This window comes from Amphiura filiformis, chromosome 2 (assembly GCF_039555335.1).
Source record: "Amphiura filiformis chromosome 2, Afil_fr2py, whole genome shotgun sequence".
Classification (NCBI taxonomy): domain Eukaryota; kingdom Metazoa; phylum Echinodermata; class Ophiuroidea; order Amphilepidida; family Amphiuridae; genus Amphiura; species Amphiura filiformis.
Window position 1 is genome coordinate 89,216,086 of NC_092629.1, and position 23,723 is coordinate 89,239,808.

General features: G+C 41.6%; 1 protein-coding gene across 1 annotated transcript in view; it reads left to right on the top strand.

The window, feature by feature from the left end:
* The window catches only part of LOC140146803 (clathrin heavy chain 2-like), a 42,841-nt gene that overhangs the window by 7,832 nt on the left and 11,286 nt on the right, over positions 1–23,723 (top strand). The window contains exons 2-4 of the mRNA XM_072168684.1: positions 14,913–15,132; positions 21,262–21,417; positions 22,781–22,911. Coding sequence (XP_072024785.1) covers positions 14,913–15,132; positions 21,262–21,417; positions 22,781–22,911 — 507 coding nt within the window. The remainder of the gene's footprint in view (positions 1–14,912; positions 15,133–21,261; positions 21,418–22,780; positions 22,912–23,723) is intronic.

Consider the following 23,723-nt stretch of genomic DNA (forward strand, 5'->3'; position numbering starts at 1 on the left):
GCCGTGTGATTCAACTCCCTATGTCATTTTTAAAATTGCACGAATTTCCAAACAACGGTTCCTGCTCACAATGATTAAACTTTTGATATCAAATTTAGTATCAACCTTCGAAGGAAAGTGTAAAGAAAATTATTATATAAATTATTTTGCCATAAACTCATCAGACTCTGATTAAATGAGGATGGAACTAGTGGAGACTTTTTATTTTGGCTGTGTTTACTTCCAACCATATGTGAAGCCCTCTTCAAGAATCTTCCATTTCTGTCTGTCTGTACCTATGCTGTTAAGCTCTGATGCCACAGAATTTGACACCATCCAAGATGAGTTCTAACATCATTTTATTAGAATGCTAGCTACGAAAGGCAGACTTTGTTTGTTTATTTATTTGTTTATTTATTTATCATTTAAGTATAATTATTATTATTATTATTATTATTATTATTATTATTATTATTATTATTATTATTAAATTTGATAAATTAGGTCCCATAGCTTGATTGCATTCATTTTGATTTTTGATTTAAATTTGTTTTGTGTTTTTAGCACTTCATAAAATTTAAAACGACTTTGCTAGTGCTACATATTTTTAAGTACCGTTCGTTCGTATGGTAATATTATTTTTGTTGTATTGTAACTGCTTTTCTTCTCTGGGTTTTGGTTAGCAGCTGGCTTTTGAGTAAAGTCAGTAAACCCATCAATACACCTCATTGCACATCAATGGTTTTATAATGTGTAGTCTGAACCCAATATTGTAGTTTTGCCAGAATGTAAGTCAATTCAAGACAAATCAGATACACAAACAACAACAATTGGAACATTCGTAACTTGTATGATGTGCTCTCATGCTCGTACACATGTAACATGTGTGTTGACTCCATCCCACCCTTAAAGGAGCATATAAAAATAACAGATGTGGAAATAGGAAGTATAAACTGACCAGTAGATACCAACTTGTAGTCCTACTAGTCCTACTGTATATGGCATATTGGATGGCCTAGGGGAAAGTTAGCCCATATTTGCAAGACTATCCTACCCTTCAAGGTGAAACAAACCTACTCATGTTACCCTCTGGCCATGGGCTGGCCTGGTGTCAGATCTTACCGGGGGAAAGATGACATTCCAATATGCACCTTAAAGACTCATTCAGTGATCCCAGCGCAAGTGTAAAAAAAAAAAATTGTTAAGGATAAATCATTCAAATTGTCATTTGGTATTTTTTAAATGAAAAACTTGGCAAAAAACAAAGAAAACAGCAATATTGCCGAAGTTGAAGCCCCATTCAAATACATACATGTACAGCTAATTTATACTGTCAGTGTTTAAAAATTACAAATTCATGTAAAATGTCTTATTTTGTCTTAAACACACAGCATTCAGCTAAACCAATAGCAGGGACTCAGTACACCGGTCGATCTTACCGTTTCCGATGTTGATTAAGATACTTCTTGCATCGATCCCGAGATGCGGAAAAAACCAATAGTCATTTTGTCCCACATAAATGAATAAATAACAAAAAACCCCCGATCCCCCGAGTGGACTCACCCATTCGGTGACGCCACACACGATAATCACCCTTATCCTCCTTGGTTTCTAGATGAGATAGACGTGTGGATTTTTCTTTACCAACGCTAAGTATCATTACGAACCAAAGGACGAGATATACAGTTTGTTTGTTACACTGAGGTAAAAACCAACCAGTATAGTCGCTAGGGAGATAGTTTTGACGACATTTTTCGGCTAGAAAAGTGACAAAAACGATCCAAAACTTAGCTTGTATGTGTGTTTCCGTTCATATACGGGACACACGGTTTCAAAATGGCCGCCCTTAGGACGCCATTTTATTTTTGTTCTCACGTAAAACAACTATAACAGACTAGTAAGTTACAATAGATGTTTGTACAGTACTGTGTATACATGTATGGTGAGTGATTATCGCTATGTTTATGGTGTGCTCTATCGTTATATCTTTCAGTACGCGCGTCTGATGACGAAGTTACTGCTAAGAGTTCGTGGGTTTCGAAGGACCAGCCTGACAAATCTTCCCCAAAAGGTTTTCAGTTTTTCATCCCTTTGTATATATATTTTTATATCATACCACTACATCAGTGTCAGCCACTGTGCGTGTGGGTCTGTTTATTGGGCTTGAGCTTGTGTTCGGGGGGGGTAGTGCTGTACGCTCCCCGATTACTACAATGTCTAGGCCTTGTCAATCATGCCCTTCCCTTGTACCAGAGTGGGACCCGCATCCACTCTGCTACTCCCACAGGGATTGCTCTAAATCAAATAAGTGTGCTTCCTTTTGCATAGGCTTATCGGACATCCACTTCGAGGATTTAGAAAGTAGCGCTCGCTTAGGTCTTCGACACAGACAGAAGACGAAGACTAAGAAACAGAAGCCTACAGGTAAGATTGATATGGTAGGTACTAGCGAGGCCGGCAAGGGCCACGCTAAGGTAACCTCTGGGGCTCCGGTCCCGGCAAGCAGGCGGACCCTCCGCGGACCGCTAGCGAGCCCGACGCCCTAGCAGCCAGCGAAAGCACTGACTTAACGCCTAAGCTAGTAGCAGGCAGCAGGGCGGTACTTGCCCTAACAGGCGAGTACCAGTCTACCAGTGAGATCTCTAGCGAGCTTCTTGCAGGTGGACACCCGTCTATTGCTGGCGAACGAGCGGGTCTAGCACCCGGAAGTAGCCGGCGACGGACAGTATGCCAAGGGTACCCCGGCTTGCCTGGGTTGAATCTAGCATACAGCGTGCAGCGGACTTGCCTCGGCCGGTCTGTAGCACGCAGCGTGCCAGTGGAACCCTGGGCTTGCCTGGGTTGATCCACGGCACGCAGCACGCCTTTCGTTCCCCGCAAGGGTCGAATGAAAACGTGCATGGGTTTAGCAGAGACGATACCGGGCTAACGCTTCAGGTGTAGTCTTAGCAGAACCAACTGGGGTTGTCACACGGCAGCGTTCCATGGTGGGACCGCCGAGTGATTCCCTGGGCCTTGGAATGGCTGCCGGCTGTCCTCCGGGACTGGCTAGCGGCTATACCGGGGTTGGGCTCGCAGTCTCTCACGGGACAGCGACCCAAGTGCAAACAGTGGCAGCTACCGAGACGAGCTACGGCTTGACTTCAGTGGTAGCCACTATGCACGCGCCCATAGCTGCCGTGCGTGGTCCGCCACACACAGCGACCTTGGGCGAGGCTCAAGAGGTTAGGGTAGGTAGTTTGAACAGCCTGGCTGATCAACAACCCACTTATGTCCTCGAGAGCCAGCAGAGCGTGGGTGATCCATTACAGTCAATGGGTCAATTACCCTCTTATGATCGATCACTATCTATTCAGCGGAGCATGGCTCCATTGATTGATACTGCCTATTCAGGTAGCGAGGTGACTGATCGAGGGTATACACGCCAGCTACCCGTGATACTAGGCAAGCTCCTTTTAGCCAAGGGACAGCCAGTATAGCGGGTACCCATACACACGGCTTGATCTCTCTAGCGGGAACGCTGTGAGGCATGGGTACAGTGGTACGCAGCCGGAGCCCTACCGGCACCTACGCTACAACCACGCAGGTACCGCAGTACTCGTCCTGGTTACCACAGTCTCTGTGGCAACAGGGGGAGGCGGTACTGGTACTGCCGTTCCATGGGGTTTCCCTGGTGGCGGATCCTTTCAGGGTCAGCTACCAACAGGGTATGCCCCGTGGTATCCGCCGCAGGGTAGTTTCTTCCACGGTTTACCACCGTGGCAAGTGCCGCCTAGCGCTGGGCAAGCAGTACCACCAGTTGTTACCCAACCCGGCGGCGAGTGGCTAACCCTGATACAGCTCAGGGTAGGCCGCACACTGCTATGGCTAGGGCGACAGCAGCGAGAGCGTCGCGGATCCCGGGTGCTATAGCTAGCATCTCGGGTCTAGCGGGAGTACTCCCTCTTCTGCTGGTGTTCAGTTGGTTAGCCACACGGTGGCGACACCTCCCTGTCCACCTTCAGATGCCCGTCGTCAGATCTCTTCCTCATCAGAGAGTGAGTCAGAGTCTGAAGGCGAGGGAAAGGAGTCGGAAGATGAAACCAGTAGCGACTCACAGTCTGATGAGACTGTGCAGCTAGCTTCAGGTATCCTTCCCCCGCTTCCCCGTGAGGAACTCGCTAGCAATGGTCTGCCTGCGGACACCGCTGAGGTGATGAGCCGTGTGGCCCAAGGTTTGGGCCTGGCTTTCTCTCAGGAGGAGTCCGTTCAGGAGGACCAGGGCATCTTTTCAGTAGGATGCCCAGCTAGCTGCGTCCACACAAGGGTCGCCCGCACTTGCATTCCCCGGCGGACCTCAAGGGTAGGTTTCAGGGCTGTCAGGCTCGCTGGAGCTTCGACGCCGCGTGCTTGCACGCTTCCACTGCGTGTTTCGCAGGAGGACTACGAAACCTACCTCAGGGTCCCTGACATGGATCCAGCGTTGCCAAGCGCCTGCCGCTAGCGGCCAAGGCGCACGGGTCGCTCTCCCCCAGTGGGAGGAGGAGCTAAAGCTCATCGATAAGCGAGCACGCCGCTTATCAGAGTCTCTAGCGCCGCTACCACGCTTGCCGAGCACCTCGGTAGGAAGGTAGCGAACGACCACGGGCAACGCCGAACTCTTCCGCGAGGTTAATCTGTTAGCGGTGCTAACAGCTAACCTCAACGAGAGTTCTATGGGCCTAGCCCATAGGATGTCATCTCGCCGCCGGGAGAATGCCTGTCTGTCCCTCCAGTCAACTTACGGCTCCGACTTTGCTGATGCAATGAAGAAGTCAGACTCGGTGGGACAGGGGCTACTCTTTGGACAGGCCTTTTGCGCCACGGTTGAGGACCGGGCAAAGAAGGCCACCAATGAGAGCACTCTGAAGAAGTCGGAGGCTGCCCTGACCAAGGGAAGGGCAGTAAGGCAAGAAGAAGCACAAGAAGAAGAAGTCTTCTAAGCGTTCTTCAGCGCCAGCTCCGCTTCAGCAGGACGCGCACCACAGACTACACCGAGCCCGAGGCTACTCCAGCACCTCCCAAGCAGACAGGGAAGCGCAAGAGGAGTGCCGGACCGTCTGGCAAGCCCCCTAAGGAGAGCCGTTCTTCTAAGGGTGGCAAACCAGATCGGTCCTGAGGGCACGGCGGTCGACAGTCCATGCCGGCTGGCCTTGGGCTTCCCACGGGGGATTCCCCCTGTGGGCCCCCGCTTATTGCCTTACGCCCAGAGATGGCATGCCATCTCACCGGGCGCCTGGGTATTGTCAGTGGTCAGTGGGGGTTACAGGCCGGAATTTACCAGCCACCCCCCGTGCGCCTGCACGATTCAGAGGTCCCCGGTAGTGCCGCCAGACGGCCCCCAGCGCCGGGCACTACTGTCAGAGGTCACTCAGCTTCTCACGAAGCAAGCGATTGTCCCGGTCACCCCCCTTTCACCAAGGGGTTTTGGAGCACGTTTTTTCTGGCTCCAAAGAAAACCGGCGACGGGAGTCCCATGCTGAACCTCAAGCCGTTGAACGCAGTTCATCAGGCCCAAGAGGTTCAGAATGGAGACTCTCGCCGGTGCTAGCCTGCCCCATCAAGGGTATGTGGGCGGCATCGCTAGATCTCTCGGACGCATATCTGCATGTTCCGATCGCACCTCAAGATCAGAGGTTTCTACGCTTCAAGGTACAGGGTCAAACTTACCAGTTTCGATGCCTGCCATTCGGCTTGTCCACCTCCACCAGAGTGTTTACCCTCCTGGTCAGCGCGGTGGCAGCGTACCTGGGGCGCAGGGGAGTCAACATGTGTTGCTACCTGGACGATTGGTTCATTTACGGACGCACCCGCTGGAGACACAGTGTCTCGTGGAGTTAGTAGTCCGTGCGGTGCGGGACCTGGGATTTCTGATCAACGCCAAGAAATCCAATCTGGTCCCGACGCGAGACACCACTATTCTTAGGGGCCCAGATCAACCTCAAGGAGGGGATCGCGGTGCCCTCACCCGAGAGGGTGACGAACATGGCGAGGTGTGCCCGACTCTTGGCCGAGTCAGAGGGGCACCCGCTGTGGCATGGATGAAGGTTTTGGGCCTTATGGCCAGTATGGTAGACCTCGCACCGCACTGCCGCTTTCACATGAGGCCTATACAACTACACCTTCTAGCCTTTTACAGGCCCAGTCGTCACCCAATATCCCTCGCGGTTCCGATGTCGGAGATCGCGCGAGAGGAACTCTGGTGGTGGACCCATCAGCCCAATTTGACTCAAGGTGTCAGGTTTCCTGCACCAGCGGTAAAGGCCACGTAGTGACGACCGACGCGCCAAAGCTGGGCTGGGGGCCACATCCACGGGACTCAGTCTCGGGCCTATGGTCGGCCACGGAGACGGAGTTCCATATCAACCTTCTCGAACTTTGGGCAGTGGAGAGAACTCTCCAGCATTTCGAGAAGGTGATCGTGGGATCTCATATCGTTGTCCAAACAGACAACACAACCGTGGTGGCCTACCTCAACAGACAAGGGGGCACCAGGTCACCACGGTTATGCCTGCACGCACTACGCCTGATAGGGTGGTGCAAGGCCAGGCAGATTACGTTGAGAGCGATGCACATAGCGGAGCACCAACATCCTCGCGGACGATCTGTCACGAGGAAAGGTGTCGGGACCTACAGAATGGTCCCTTGCTCCGCAGGTCGCCCAGACGATCTTCGAGGTGATGTACCACCCTCGATAGATTTGTTCGCATCTCATCGAAATCATCAGCTGCCGTGTATTGCTCAAGGGTCGCAGACCCACAGGCATTCGCCGTGGACGCTCTGTCCGTGAGACTGGGAGGAATGACTGCTTACGCTTTCCCCGATCTCACTGCTCGCAAGGGTGGTGACCAAGATCGGGAGGGAGGCTTGCAACGTCATTCTGATAGCACCGTTCTGGCGAAACACCTGTGGTTTCGACCGATGGTGGATCTACTAGCGGCTCAGCCGCGAGTACTCCCCCCGAAGTTACCAAATCTACTCCGGATGCCCGGAGGAGAGGTACCAAGTCTACCACTAGAGCACCTGCAGTTAGCTGCATGGCCCTTATCAGGAACGTGCGGCGGAGGGAGGCTTTTCATCAGAAGCTGCTTCTCTCATCGCCGGGGTAGACGAGAGTCTACCCTCCGCACGTATAGTCAGCGTTTGGCTCCCTACTACGCATGGTGCGATGAGAGAAATACATCTCCCACTAGAGCCCCTGTGCCTCTAGTGGCAGATTTTCTGACAGAAAAGTTCAGGTCAGGACTTCAGCAGGCAACGATAGCCAACTATAAGTCAGCCATTCTCTCGATTCATCGGGGATTTGAAGACGGGTCGACTATCAATTCAGATGGGTCCCTAAGTCTTCTTCTCGACGGTATGTTCAACGAGCGCCCGCCAGAAAGGAAGGTGGTCCCTCCATGGGACCTCAACACAGTCTTGGAGTATATTAAGGGTCCCCTTTGAGCCCCTGTCAAAAGCGACCCTTAAATACGCCACTCTTAAGCGGCCTTTCTTCTGGCGTTGGCTTCGGGACGGCGCTGCTCAGAGTTGCACGCAGTCTCAAGTCAGCCTCCGTATTACTAACAACGGAGCGACGCTGTTTCTTCGCCGGATTTCCTTGCAAAAATGAGCGAAGTACATTCCGACACTCGCCCCTCTTCCTCCCCAGTATTGGGCAGGGTTCGTCAATAGCCGAAGACAGGTTGTGGTGCCCGGTGAGGGCGCTACAGCACTACCTTGGCCGAACACAAACCTTAAGAGGGGCTCATGACCGCTTATTTATCACTCACGCAGAACCGCACGGTCCAGCCGCTAAACAGACTCTGGCACGGTGGCTGGTCCAGGTGTTGGTGGACTCGGGGGCGGCAAAAGCCGCTCGCCCCAAGGCCCACTCAACCAGATCTATCTCATCTTCGTGGGCCTACCATAGGGGGGTCCCCATAGAAGAGATTTGTCAGGCTGTGTCTTGGAAGAACCTGTCGTCCTTTTCCACGGTTTACTACAAAAACGTAAACCAACGACCAGGCGATAAGTTCTCCAGGGCTATTCTGCGGAGATAATATGGTGGTTGGGTATCAGGTGTTTTTGCGGACAATCAGAATTCCAACATGGTAAGAACCAGTGTTTCTATTTTAACCACTGAACTTTCAGTTCAGGGTTTTTGTCTGTTCACGTAGTCTTTCTGTTTCCGGCCGTGAGGGGGGGAAATAGTTTGACCTCGCGATTACCATGCTACCCACTCTCCCGATCCTTATCAGATGCTGGCCAATCTTGTACCTCCATCCGTCGGTTACTTGCTAGATCGATCTTTCAGATGTTGATGCAAGAAGTATCTTAATCAACATCGGAAACGGTAAGATCGACCGGTGTACTGAGTCTAGTCCCAAACAAAAATGTTTGGTAGACTCATAACCGTGCGATCTTACCTTTCCGATGTTGATTATCCCGACCCCGCCGCCCCTACAAGTTTGGCCGAGTAGGGCTGCCCAAGTCGGATAAGGGTGATTATCGTGGTGACGTCACCGAATGGGTGAGTCCACTCGGGGATCGGGGTTTTTTGTTATTTATTCATTTATGTGGGACAAAATGACTATTGGTTTTTTCCGCATCTCGGGATCGATGCAAGAAGTATCTTAATCAACATCGGAAAGGTAAGATCGCACCGGTTATGAGTCTACCAAACATTTTTGTTTGGGACTACTATGTTAGCACATCTATGACAATGACAAAGGTACCAAAATCTGAATTTTGATGATTTTTACGATCATCCGGATGAGCAAATCACTGAATGGTCCTTTAATGTACCGGTAACTTGCCAGACATCAGCGCAAGTGCATTATTTTGTCTAATTTCTTGAGCAATAAGTAATAAATAATAAACCTATTTCATACACGAAAAAAAAAAAAGATTTTTGCTGTAAAAATATTGGAAAGTAGAATCAAATATAAATGCATCAATCATCAAATATAAATGCATCAACCCGCCCGAAAAATGAATCAAGCCTGACGTGACACGGACAGGTGCAAAAACACTGCGAGTAGTGCGCGGAGTGCACATTATACACAATCAATGCATGGTTTGGATTTTTCTAACGCTTGCTCTGATTGGTTCTCGCTATCTAAGAGTGAATAGAATTTATATCACACCTATAGACAAAAAGTGCAGATTTTCCATTTGGGATTTTGGATCAAGTACTATATATCGATCATCAAATTATATAAGCCATGTACATTTGAAAAAATATATACGTACATTTCCATGTATTTTGCATTTTACTTGTGGTAAGAATTTTTCAAGATAGACCACACTGAATATAAAATTGCCCTACATTTTTTAAAGGAGTACTGTACTGTAACTTAGCCAATATTTATACTTCTGTGTTAAATTCAAGTGGGACGGCAGGAGCCATATTTTTCTAGTTTTAGCCATTTTCTAAAGCCTGCGGTGTGCTTCTCTATATTATTTACGTATATATCTCCCAGTGTATTTATCTAATAGGAAATGATTTGAGAAATTCAGTAATCCTATGTATATAATGTCTTGCCGTTCTTGATACATTTGTCACTATATTTACCTCCTGTTTAAGGGGGTACTACTGTACCCCTGGCCAATTTTGTGCCTATTTTTGCATTTTTCTCAAAAATTATAGCACATTGTATTTTTGAAGTTGTGAAATAAATGTTTCTTGAATTGAATTGGTGACAAGTAACATATGTATATTATAGGGGCAGGGACTACAACTACTGCACTGGAAATTTTATTTCAGCACAGACAACAGTTGTGGAGTTAGAGTCAAAAATGAGGTAAAACCAGTATTTGATCAATAAATCAATAACTACTTGCTTTGAGTTGCTGAATTTTCAGTACAGTAGTTGTAGTCCTTGCCCCTATAATATACATATCTTACTTGTCACCAATGTGCTATAATTTTTGAGAAAAATGCAAAAATAGGCACAAAATTGGCCAGGGGTGTAGTACCCCCTTAGCTGTAGGTAGATTGAGATTGTGTGTTTATCACTTTAGAATGTGTAAGTGATAAAAACAGCATTTTATTACATTTTAAAAGACTCAAATATCCCGTCTCAATTGCATCCATTAGTCAACTAGAAAGAAATGACACACAGAGCAGGAAACATACGCCTACTCAGGCAGGATTAAATGTTCACAAGCATTAAGTTTGTCCATACTTAACTCTCGTCATGCGGGTGTCGACTGCAGACAACAAGTTTCAAATATTTTGAAAAATTCAAAAATTTCAGGATTTAACATTTTCATGACCATACGGATTCAGCATGGAAAATGCATTAAAATGAGTACTTTAAAAACAAGCCAAATATTTTTGAAAAAAGAATTGTACATATTCATGACCATATTTGGAATTAGCATAGAAAATGCATTAAAATGAGTACAAACAAGCCTAGTATTGGTTCAGTGGTTCTTGAGATAGCTCTTGATATTTTGCAAAATATCTCATAACTTGGGATTTTTTATGTTGTCAAAGCCTATGGCTTGCACTTATAGCATTGATTTAAGGCAAGTCGGATAGCAGGAGCCATATTTTTCCAGTGTTAGCTATTTTAAAACCAACAAAACTGCAATGTACTTTGAAAAGGAAAAGGGCTGAAGCCAGCCCTCGAATTAACCCACGGCACCCATGGCATTTTTCCGTGGGTGCCCATCCCCACTGCTGTAATGCCCTCAAAATATGTCTTTTACCCAAGGCAGTCACTTGCCGTGCCCTCTAATGAAGTTGCCGTCGTTGCCCCAGCCCTGCCCCTTCATTATAAAACCATCTATCTATGTTTGTGTGTGTTTTCTTCACTTTTGAGAAATTGCCTTGGTGCCCTTCTCAAATGTTCAACAGTTGCCATGATCATGATGCCTTCTTGAAATATTACAAACTGCCGTGCTGCCTTGCCTTTTCAGTGAAAATCCAAGGCAATTTTCAACTTGCCCTAAAAAAGTTGCTGTGCCCCTTCAGATCCTTAATTCGAGGGCTGGCTGAAGCCAACAATTACATTTTATATTTCCATAGATTTTTGAATTGAGGTCAATAATATATCAAAATGTATGTTTTAGGGCATTTTCCTCCTCCTGAGAAAAATCATGCATATGGGGTTTGGATGACTCCCCTTAAGCCTTGGGAGCTCCTTTACTGAATTCATGTGCTATTCCTCATGTCTTTTGTGTCAGCATCATTTGTATTAATATTTGAGTGCAAACACTGCTAAGTTATGCTCCCCTCCGACTTGCCTTAATTTTGTCCTATATGTATTTGAATTTCAAGTACTTTTCTATCAATTTCATTCTGTGACATTTTTCTTGGAGGTTGAGTGCTTTGTATAAAAAAATAATGGATCTACAATGTATGGAAATAGATAACTAAATGGAATAAAAAATTATAAATGAAACAATTTTAAGCTAAAAAAGTTGCATTTTATTGTACATTTTCTTGATATTAGAATCATTTTATAGTGGTGTAGTATTGCATGCTATTTTCCCATGTACTTTTCGTGCTTTATAGTGTGTCATTCCAAAGAAATATCTTAAAAACCTATAGTCATTCTGCGGTATATAGGCCTAATAGTACAATAGGCTGTACATAGTTGTGCATAGCAAATAAACTCCAAACCAATTGCACATATGAACCACTGCCAACATAAATAATGGTTGAACTTTTATAATAATAGACATTATCCTCAAATACTAGTTCCAATGTGCAATTATGTGAACTTTCTGTCCCGAGATTACACATTATGATAAACTGAGTACCGGTAGTACTTGTATTTTTGCTGAACCATGAAATGGTATCAGCCTATAGTTGTGTATGTTACTAGGTCCCTAACTAACCATTTGGTCTGAAATGGACATATCTCTAAATGCCACGAAGGTATGACCCCATGAGTGGTGTCAAATGAAAGAGGAAAACATAAAGAATATAATAAAAATATTTCCAAACGTCAGAGGTCATCCAGGGGTCACAGAGGTCAAAAAAGGTCATTTTAACCAAAAATGCTCCGATTGAGCTTAAATTTAAATGCAATGATCCTTATGACATTCTAAACATGTTGAAAACATTTTAAAATTTATTTAAGGTCATTAAGGGGTCATAAAGGGGTCAAAGGTCAAGTTGTTCAAAATGCTCCAATTGAGCTGAAATTTAAACGCAATGATCCTTATGACATTCTAAACATGTTGCAAATATTTTAAAATTCATTTAAGGTCATTAAGGGGTCAAAGGTCAAGTGTTTCAAAATGCTCCAATTGAGCTGAAATTTATATGCAATGATCCTTATGAAATGCTAAACATTTAAAAACATTTAAAGATTCATTTAAGGTCATTAAGGGGTCATAAAGGGGTCAAAGGTCAAGTGTTACAAAATGCTCCGATTGAGCTGAAATTTAAACGTAATGATTCTTATGACATTCTAAACATGTTGCAAATATTTTAAAATTCATTTAAGGTCATTAAGGGGCAACAAAGGGGTCAAAGGTCAAGTTTTCAAAATGCTTCAATTGTAGGTATATAATAGGCCTACCACAATAAACTGCCAAAGCCACATGGTTCAGCTATGGTGCGGTTATCGCTCTAGTTCATGCTACTTTCGATTCTTGTTTTTGAATCTAACTAGGACTGCATTAAGTGCAAATGCCCAAGAACAACAGCTGCTTTTTACCATGTTTATAAATTATGGGTAGAAATAACCATTTGGAACTTAATTATAACCCACCATTTTGATCCCCTGGCATTTTTGTGCATTCCTTCTGTGTGTAGGGGAGGGGGATAACAAGGGATGTAGCCAGGATTGGGGGGGGGGGTTGCTGGTTTTGAAAAAGTGGACCTTTACCAAATATTTTGGTCCAGGAAAGAATACAAATTTGTTTGCTATCTATGCTCACAAATTGCCAAATGTTGACCTATTTTACCAAACAAAAAAAAGCATTAAAAAAACCTATTTTTTCCCCGTCCACAAAGTGGACCTTTATGGCCTTGAGCGATTTTTTTTTTGGGGGGGGGCACCATCCCCTTCTACTCCCCTGGGGGTACATTGTGGAATTGGTTCTTTCCCCTCCTTTTCTCCTTATTTCCAGGGGGTGATATATGTGTGTTGACAGTGTGCATGGCTTGAAAAAGTGGGGAATTTGGGAAGCTCATTCCCTGGAAATGTTGGTGTTTGGAGGGAAATTCTGGTATTTGGAGGGAAATTGTGTTTTTTTAGTATAAAAACATGCTTTAAATTGTGGGAAATTTAGCTTGCTTCTCAGGAAATTAACATTGTTTCGAGCCTTGACAGTGTGACACTTGTTTTTGATGTGTCTTGAACATTATGTAGTCACATACATGTATGTGTAAGTGTAATATACAAACTAAAGTACCCCCTTTTTACCCTCTCTCTTTGTGGACCAAATTCCAAGATACAACTCGGTGATTAGTGCAGTATGGAAAGAAGATTGTGATTTGACAGTCTTCATACTCATCTTTAAAAATATGATAATCTGAAGTGCAAACAAATTTAACCTTTAATGCAGTCATGGCCTTTATCAATGTTGATATGATATATGCATTGATTAATGACAACTACGTCATTTATGACCATTTTGAAGTTCAAATATTTAGAAGATAATGATTCACCATTAGTTTATTATGTTTATGCAAATAATTCATAAGTCTATAAACAAACATAAGTACCTTGACCTCAATGGATTTTTGTCAATTGCCGAGTTTAATGACAATTGTGGGGGCTGTGCAAATAATACTTGACAGCATAAAAGCATACATTGAAATATATACTTGGTTCTCCGAGTTGATAGGATGAACACATTTTAATCTTTACCCAGAGAAGCCAGCTCACATAAACGTTGAAAAGAAAAACACCAGTGCATCTGGTCGGATTCAAACCGGTGACCTTTGTATTACTAGCAAAACAACTGATTTTAACAAATAGTTTTTTTAAAATCTCCCTAAACACAAAATCTTGGTCAGCCATCCTGTTAAACAGGGTGGTTTTATACTAGGGGTCACTTTTGATCTTTAAAAACAATCAATTATAAAAATGCATTTTAGATTTTGCATTTCTTTACCACAAACTGTTGGTTTCACTATCCCCTTTTAAATTTGAGCTGAAAAAATTATTTATATATTTATAGTAGAGTGTTTATGAACATTATGTAAATATTGTATGAATTCATTATTTAAAAGGCCTCAACATTGAGGTTATCCTTCTCAGCAAATGTTGCAATATTAGTTTATTACTAATATGCCTTCAGGACCAATCCTCCCACCCATACAAATGGGCCAAAAAAATCTGTCAGTGAAATTAAAAACCTAGTAATAATGATCATTTGATATTTTCATCTGCAGCATTTTAGAGCTAGCTTTTTCTTTAAATTATCCAATATTAAATAAACCTCCATCCATACCCTTCAGTGTTTTACATTGTTTTCCTATACTGGCCAGGGTATGAACAGTCAGGCATTACCCCCCCCCTCCGGCATTGCCCTAACTTGAGCAGAACTAGCTGCAGTCTTTGCCATCCTTTTTAAATGCATCTGCTCCACTGTGGAGAGAGTGAATAATAATTGATAATGATTTTTTTCTTCTACTTACTCTTGCAGCAGAGTTAAAGCCATAATGTACAATCTTGTGAAGTTGGTTAATTTTTTTCAAACCTTTTTTTATCATATTTGTTAATAATGTTTACACATGTCCAAACTTTACACCTAAAAGGAATCAGCCAAATTTGTTGTGTTTGGCTGGACAACAGCAATTTTTGACATATTGTTGTATTCGGTTAATAAGTATGTATTGTAGCCTCGGCCTAAACAATATAAAAAATAAGCACCAAAAAACGAGCAAAATGCCCACTAAGTGTGCGGTAGTTGGACCTCTTTCTTTTCTTTGAATAAAATGGTTATCTTATTTTATTTTTCAGCTTTCAACCTATGGGGTCAAGCAAGAGCAGGTCAGCTATCCTCGCGTCACCATGGCGTCACATCGCTGGGTGTGCTGTCGCCATAGTAGCAAGAAGAAAAAGAAAGACAATTGTATAACAGCCATCAACTTGACGAGGAAGACACCACGCCCGTTGACGTGGCCATGTATAGCGGACTCTGCCATGATGAACCCTAGGAAACCTTGGTTAGCCCTCAAAGGTAATGAGACATGTTAGGGGTGTAGTAGCCTGTAGACAAGGGAGAGGGTGCAATATCTATATTTGCCCTCTCCCACCCACCCCCACCCCCTAATTAAATGTGATGGGACAAATGTTACAGGAAGGGATTTAAGGCTCAAACTACTGGATGGATGAAGGCAATTAACTTTCCCTCATCAAATTCCAGTGAACAAAATGGCTTTCTTTCTGTGACAGATGAGATGTTGATATATTTATTTACAGGCAAAATGGTACAGGCAAACATTCGCAAATAAAGTAAAACAGGATATACTAAGCACTTATCCATACTTTCGAAAAATATATTTAAAAACAGTTCAAGAAAAAGAAAACTGATTATGTTCCAAGAAAAAATGCTTTTCAAGGAGGAAATGAACTTTCTAGATTCATGATTTCAATCACTTCACACAAAATTACCGAATAGGCTCAGTGGCATAGCGTGTGTCATCGTTGGGGGGAGGGGGGCACCGACTGTGATTGGGGGCACCAGGTCTGATTGGGGGGCACAAGCCATTTTTCAGCTATTTTCTAAATTTAGCAATTGATTGGGGGAATGTGCCTGCTCCCCCCGTGCCCCTATGACGCTACGCCACTGTATAGGCTGCAGGGATGTAGCTACGGCAGGCCCGGCACTCGGATTTAGAGCCCACCACTGATAAACAATTTAAGCTCTAGCACTCAAGTGTTTAAAATTGCAAAATCACATAAAATTTGGCCAAATCTTGGCAATTTTCAATAAATTTTTCAATTTCACGAAAAATACCACCCGGCACTTAAAATTCTCTAGCTACAACCCTGATAGGCTGCTCTAAATAAACCGTCATTTTGTTTCTGCCCTGAAAGTTGATACATATTGCAGGAGTGGGTGCTTTCCTTTAGGAATATTAGACCTACTCTTTGTTGACATGTCTAAGCTAATTATTATCCAAGCTTAATAGTACTGTTATTATTACTTTTTGGATTACATAATAAGTATATAGAAAAGCATTGCCCTCTTTCCTACTAGCTATGTGTATGATAAGACCACAATCAAAGAAATTAATGTTGGTACACTCGGGCATACTAAATGTAAATCGCCACCCCTCTCCCCAGTTCAATGTTGATGAAAGCACTTTTTCCATTGGGCTCTCCAGTCTCCCCAACATTGATTGAGGGGAATGGGGAGGAAGAGAGGAAAGGGAAGGTATGTACTTCTCATCAAACATAGTTATACTAATTTCACTTAACTCTCAGAGCGGCAATGAAGAGTTCCAACATATTGTCAAGGTGTACCAACTATTAAATTCCTTGATTGTCCGAGGCGAACACAAAATATGACATCTAAAATTCGTTTTTGTCTCATAACTCAACAACAGAATATCGTATGAACTTCATATTGCACATGATGTAGGAGTGGACCATGTGCTTTAGAATGAGTATAAAATTGTTGATAAATAAATTGGTTTATTTAGGAAGTGGTCACTGAAAGCATCTCCTATGCTAAATTACGTCATATTTCGTATTAGGCTCTAAACGGCAAAATATGCATCTAAATTTCGTTTTGAACTCATAATTCTACAACGGAATGTCATATGAACTTCATATTGCACATGATATGGGAGTATACCATATGCTTTGGAATCTTAATAAAATTGTTGATAAAGAAATTGGCTTTTTTTAGGGAGCGGTCAGTGAAACAACCCATACCCTAACCTACACGAATTTCATGATTAGTTCTCTAAGCTGTCGTGCGCAAAGTTAGTTTTTTGTGCTATATCTTAAAAACGGGAAGTCATATCAAACTGTTGTCACTCACAAGTTTTTGGTAGATACTCTCCTATTGAAATGTGTTACAAAAAGTTTGACGGCAACGAAATTTGTTTGTTTAGGGAGTGGTTATTGAAAACATCCACAATGCTGAGTTTTATATAGGACAAAATAAACACGTTTTCTAACAATACACGTATATTAACACGCTGTTGCATATTTCTTCTTAATTATCATAATTATTTTAGCACGAATTGCTGTATACGAATATTTGGTTGTCCTAATTCAACGCCTAATTATTGTTGAAAACAAATAATATAACAAAGTCAGGAATTGGTCATAAATCATTCATTACATAATTATGTATTAGTTATCTTCAGTAGACAGCATGATTCAATGCGTATACGTAACAGCGTAATAAGAACTTGAACTGTTAAATGTGCATTATCGTTGACCTCATCTTGTTTTGTTCTTTCTTCATTTATTTCCATATATGATTGTTAATATCATTCACCATTTTATCTTTAAAAATATATATATTATAACTGTATTGATGAAAGAATAAAAGGTACAGTTTCCATCCATTTCAAACATGATGAACAGGTAATTTAAGTTATCAATAAGGAAACACCGGAAATATAATATATAAATAAATCAAAAAGACAAATATATTAAATCAAAGAAAAAAAATAACAACATTGTCATTCAGATAAGTTTGGCCAAATTAAAATTAACAATTCCAATACAAGTAACCTTTTGAGTGGGAAACAAAAACAAATTGCGCTAAGGTTTGAACCGTGGACCTCTCGACTGAAGCGGCCTCTGCTACCATTAAGCTACACGGATCGATGTGAAAATGGTCTTTCATTGTAAGTCATAATGATTGTCATCATAAAGTTGCAGGGTCATTCAAGCAAACGGTATACCAAAACAAACGCTATTGAATTCAATAGCAATTGCACGGTAATCCATTATATCATTAGAAAAAAGAATAGACAAGTTTTTTTTTGATGGATTATCGAGGCATATCGTCAGTTACTGAGCAACGTCATTATATTTTGAGCTGTTTCTGTACACAATATGAATATATATCGTGGATTACCGAGTCAATTTGCAAAACTTCATGCAAACTTAATGCATAATTTATTCAGTTTACACAATAGTTACAGAAAAAAGTATTCAATACGCGTCATGGTTTAACATCTTTAACGTATTAGTACAATGATTCAAGTCTTTATCACAGTTGTACGTAATAGTCCAATGGTGTGGTATGTGGCCCATGATCTGGAGGTACCGGGTTTGAACCCCGGGAATTTTTTTTATCTCTTCTTGATAGAGTTCAACGCTATTCTCTCAATGATTAATACCATTAACAAAACCTTAGTATTTTGTTCGTAGTTATTTTTTCTGTGTTGTCAAACTCTTGTTTTGAGCTAAAATGCATAATTTCACCATTATGCAGCTTATTTGGCCTTCCGGTTTTCACATAGCTTTACATGGTGTGCTACATATTTGCATTGTGTTTCTCGTAATTGAGTGAATATCGTACTGTACATTTGATAGAAGTGGAAACATATCATCATAAGAAAATGTGTAAAATTTGGTTGTAATCACGTGCTTTTGTTTTAAAGATATGGACCAAAAACCAATTTTAGATGCAGTTTGCACCCATCACAAAATGTGTTTAATTTAGCATAGGGAGGATTTCAATGACCACTCCCTAAATAAACCAATTTCTTTATTTACAAATTTATTATAATTCAAAGGCCTATAATCCACTCCCAAATTGTGTGAAATATGAAGCAAGATAAGCGACATTCCGCTTTTGAGTTATGAGACAAAAACGAAATTTATATGAAATATTTTACATTCGCCTCGGACAATCAAAGAAATTAATGTTGGTACACTCGGGCATACTAAATGTAAATCGCCACCCCTCTCTCCCCAGTTCAATGTTGATGAAAGCACTTTTTCCATTGGGCTCTCCAGTCTCCCCAACATTGATTGAGGGGAATGGGGAGGGAAGAGGAAAGGGAAGGTATGTACTTCTCATCAAACATAGTTATACTAATTTCACTTAACTCTCAGAGCGGCAATGAAGAGTTCCAACATATTGTCAAGGTGTACCAACTATTAAATTCCTTGATTGCAGCTTTTAGGTTTTAAGAGATTTCATCCATACATCAACACAACAACAGATGAGACTGTCTCACGTTACTGTGACTGTAATGAGCTAATCCAGTTTAAATCCATACACCCCCTGTGAAACACATTCCCTTAATCGCCCACAGAGGGGTTGTAGATTTCAAATAAGAGTCACCCATTCGGGTAACCCCATTTTGAAATTCACACTCCCTGTGTGGGAGATTAAGGTCATATCTTCCATAGGGGTGTGGATTTCAACTGGAATAGCCCAGTGCATTGCTACTATACTACCCCTTATAAAGCCTCTTTCACACAGACAATCTGCCATCATACATGGTGGCAGATCATCATAATCATTCTGGAGATGACTGATCAGATTTCATGCCTCATCTGTGGGGACACAGTTCGTTAACCTTAACGCGGCTGTGTACTCTAGCCATTGTTTCTTTCTCAAAATTGAGTTTTTATGATATGTTTGTACCTTGTTATGTTTTTTATAAATACAAGGAATGAAAATACAGATTTGTAAACTCCAACTGCAATATTTTAAGGATTTTATTTCACTATTCCACTCGTGTTTGAAATTGAAAAGGAAAGAAAATCTTTGTTGTACCAGCAAGGTACCCGGCGCAACAACTCATCGCGTTATATCGCGCAATTTGTTAACGCACAAATACGTTACGAATATTCGACGCCTATCTGCATGCGTGGCGCATCTTATGGAAACACCACGGAAGCACTGATTTCACAAAAACCTAGTGGTCAAATGGCTCCGTTTTAGCTGATAAAATGTGGGTTTTTCAAGTTCTTTCCCCGATTTAAATATCAAGTTATGAATGGATTTCGCTCAAACTTCTCAAGGGGCTGTGGATTTACCCGATGTTCACGTAATATAAGTTACAAAACGAAAACTGTCGCATTCTCCTGTGAGATTCGATGAAAGTGCAAAATGTGACCACTTTAAACTTCAACGGCCATTATTTCAATGTTCATTTTCTCGGTAAAATGACGATTTAGGTACACGATAACTCAATAAATACAGCATCTATAGGTAAGCAAATATGATCATCGTAAAAAGCATGATCGACTCAAGAAACGGTTTTCTCATTTTTTTATATTTTGGTCTATTTCCGATTTTGGGCATCATTTTGTGCAAATAGGCGTTTTTGAATTTAAAAAGTTCATTTTGATGCCTTATATGGTCAATATCTCAAAAAATAAGGCCAATATCAAAAAAATAAAAAAAACGTTTTTGGAATGGAGCCTCAAGATTGAGCTAAAAACAAAATAAAATATTTTGGAAAGAGTGTTTTTTTGTTATGATGTACCTAACAAATATTGCCAAAAACTCACTTTTTGTGATTTTCTTCAAAATTGTTGTTTTTACCCCAAATCTGTATTTATATTAAGATTTATTGATGTCTTGCCTTCATAAAATGTATACTTTTATATTTTTTGCGCGAATAATTACAAAGTTATTGCACTTTTACTACATGCATGTTTGAGAGTACACAGCCACCTTAATATAGCTGTACATTCATAGGATGACCTTTGAATGTTATGGGTACAACAAAACATACTCCACAAAATTGGAAATTTTGAGCTATGAATATTTTTTAATGGGGTTAATGAACTATAAAAACCACAGGCGTAGCCAGGGGGTGCAGGGGTACAACCCCACTGCAAAATCCCCCCAAAACATCTACTTTTGTTCTGTAAAATACATACATACTATAACATTTATAATTAGCTCCTTTTCAGGACAGTTACAAAGTGCCCAAATATGTTGGAAATTGGTCCTTTTTGAAGGAATATTCCCAAAAGGTCCACTTTTAGGCTCCCCCTCAGACCTTTTAAACTGAACCGTTAAAAATAATACCATTTTACTTTAAAATGTTCATAAAAATCATTCGCTCATTGCAAGTTATTTAAATGGAGCAACTGGGGTATGATTTATGCTGAACGTGGGTTGGATAAGCTTGTTTTATGAGAAATTAATAGAGTATGTTATTTAGCCCATATGTAGCCTGGCAGATTCATGCTTTCATTTTTAAATGAATTTAATTTTTTAATGAATTCAAATTTCCTTGATTTACCATGATCATCAAAATAAGAATTGCAGAGTGTAAAATAAGAATTAAAATATCAAATAACAATGCTTTCATCTGTCTGTCTTTTTTCACCTCGTCTGTCTGTCCATCTGTCTGTCTGTCTTTTTCAGTTGGTCGTCATTTTCAGGTGTTTAATATAGTAGCAGAGAAGCAACTATTTAGGTGTACAGTCAAAGATAATGTGCAATATTGGACATGGATAAACGATGACATCATCGGCATGGTGGGGTCAAAGTTCGTCTACCACTGGGATCTCTCACCCCCAGGTAAGTATACAACTCTGAAAACTTTTATGGAAAAAAAAACTAGTGACATTTATTCAAAGTTATGATCACCCTATTACAAAACAAATGTCATTTCCTGTAGGCCTACATGAAATTGTTACATTCTAACTGGATGTCTTGCACAATTTGACTGCTCAGTGCCAGAAATAGGTAAGTGCAATATACCTGCAATGTGTAGCTGCTGTGTAGATGAGTACAATATATTGTGTAAATTGACAAATGTTTACATGGCAGCTATTGCACTTCTAGCACTGACCAGTCAAATTGAAGTCATTTTATCTAGATCCTATTGACTTAGACATGAGTTATTCCAGTTGAAATCCATACACCCCACACGGAAGACATATATTATGACCTTAATTGACCTACACATGGGGTGTAGATTTTAAATGGAGTCACCCATTCAGGTATAACCACATCTAAAATTCACACTCCCTGTGTGGATGATAAAGATCATGTCTTTCATAGGGGGTGTATGGATTTCAACTGAAATAACCCATATGTTAGATCTCTCAGTGGTGTACCAAGGGGTATGTGGTCATCAAAATAATAAATTATGGAAATATCCACTTTTGGGCCAAAAAATCCCAAATTTTATGTTTGTTCCCTCCTCCCCCACTCCTGAAAAAGTATGGTGCTGCTGCTGCTCTGATATTAGTTTTCAAACACAATAAGACCTTGTGAACGTGAGTTTGACTTCACCTTCAGTGGTCTACTCCTTACACCAGTATCATACTAAGCAATGGCAAGGAACACAGCGGTTTTTATGACATATTTCTGTCACAATTGATCTCATATCCTAGCGTTAAATTCAGAAAGTTCATTTCAAGGTCACCTGCTGCTACATCACAAACCACGACTTAACGCTTGTATCGCTTGTTCTTGCCAAACGATGTGATTCCTATAATGATAGTATGGTAGTGCCTGGGAAACGTTGTGACCAGTCTAAATTTAGTGTCTGGTAATTTACCTACAAGGAAACATCCGCTTCGCCACCTATTGACAAAACTGCTATACAACAAGTGAATGTTCCGGCGGAGGTGTTATGTCACTGGCAATTGCAGTTTTATATGCATATGGACATGAAAATAGCAGATTTTTGCTTAGATTTTTGATATTGACTCAATTCTGTACATAATCATACAATATTTGCTAAATTTTGTGTTGGTCAGAAGGAAGCTTATTTTGATTGAGTGCCAGTCAACAACTCCTAATGGCAGATTCTGCCATCCAGCGCCGACCAGCTTCAGCCCTGGGCAGTATTCATCTCCAGTTGATGGTGGATGTACTTTGTTCTGATGTTCTATGACTGATCCATGTTTTCATAAATTTTTGTCTTTTTCAGGGGACTCGGGTTTACAGAAAGTATTTGAAAGGCATATGAAGCTCTCCTGTAGTCAGATAGTTGCCTACAAGGCAGACCCGTCTTGCAAGTGGTTTGCGCTAGTAGGATTGTATAAAGATTTTGATAATGAGGTGAGTACCATGAGAGTACTTAGTCCTTTGGTGGGGTTTTTGATTTTAGAGAAACATATGAAGTACTGTAAAGCTAGTACTAGTAGGTTGTACAAAATGTATAGCGATTTGATGATGAGGTAAGTGCCATGAAGGTACATAGTCCTTTGGTGGGGTTTTGGATTTTAGAGAGACATATGAAGTACCGCGAAGCTACCTACCAGGCAGACCAATCTCCAAGTGGTTTGCACTAGTAAGGTTGTATAGACCTTTTCCGTAATTGCCCACCTTTCACCGTAGATGGGGTAAACATCGATGTCATGTGACAAAAAGTGCCGAAAGCGAGGCCAAATCTCGCCGTAGAAGGGGTAATCGTGAAAAAAATATCGAAAGCGAGGGCAAATTCCATGTTTACCCCATCTACGGCGAAAGATGAGCAATTATGGAAAAGGTCTAAATTTTTTGATAATGAGGTGAGTACTCTGAGAGTACATAGTCCTTTGGTGGAGTTTTTGATTTTAGAGAGACATATGAAGTACTGCGAAGCTACTGCCTACCTGGCCAATCAATCTCGCAAGTAGTTTGCACTAGTAAGGTTATAGAGATTTTGAGAATGAGATAAGTGTCTTGAAGATACAGAGTTCTTTGGTGAGGTTCTGGATGTTGAAGAGACATAATGTAGTGTTACGAAGCTATTTACTACAAGCTTAAGGGATCTAAAATGAGCGTTTATTGTGTTTCAACAGTATTTTTTGTGGGACATGAGAGCACCCCAGACCTATCGAATTGCATTCTGAATACGAAGCATGTCTTTCTGATATCAAATATTTTTC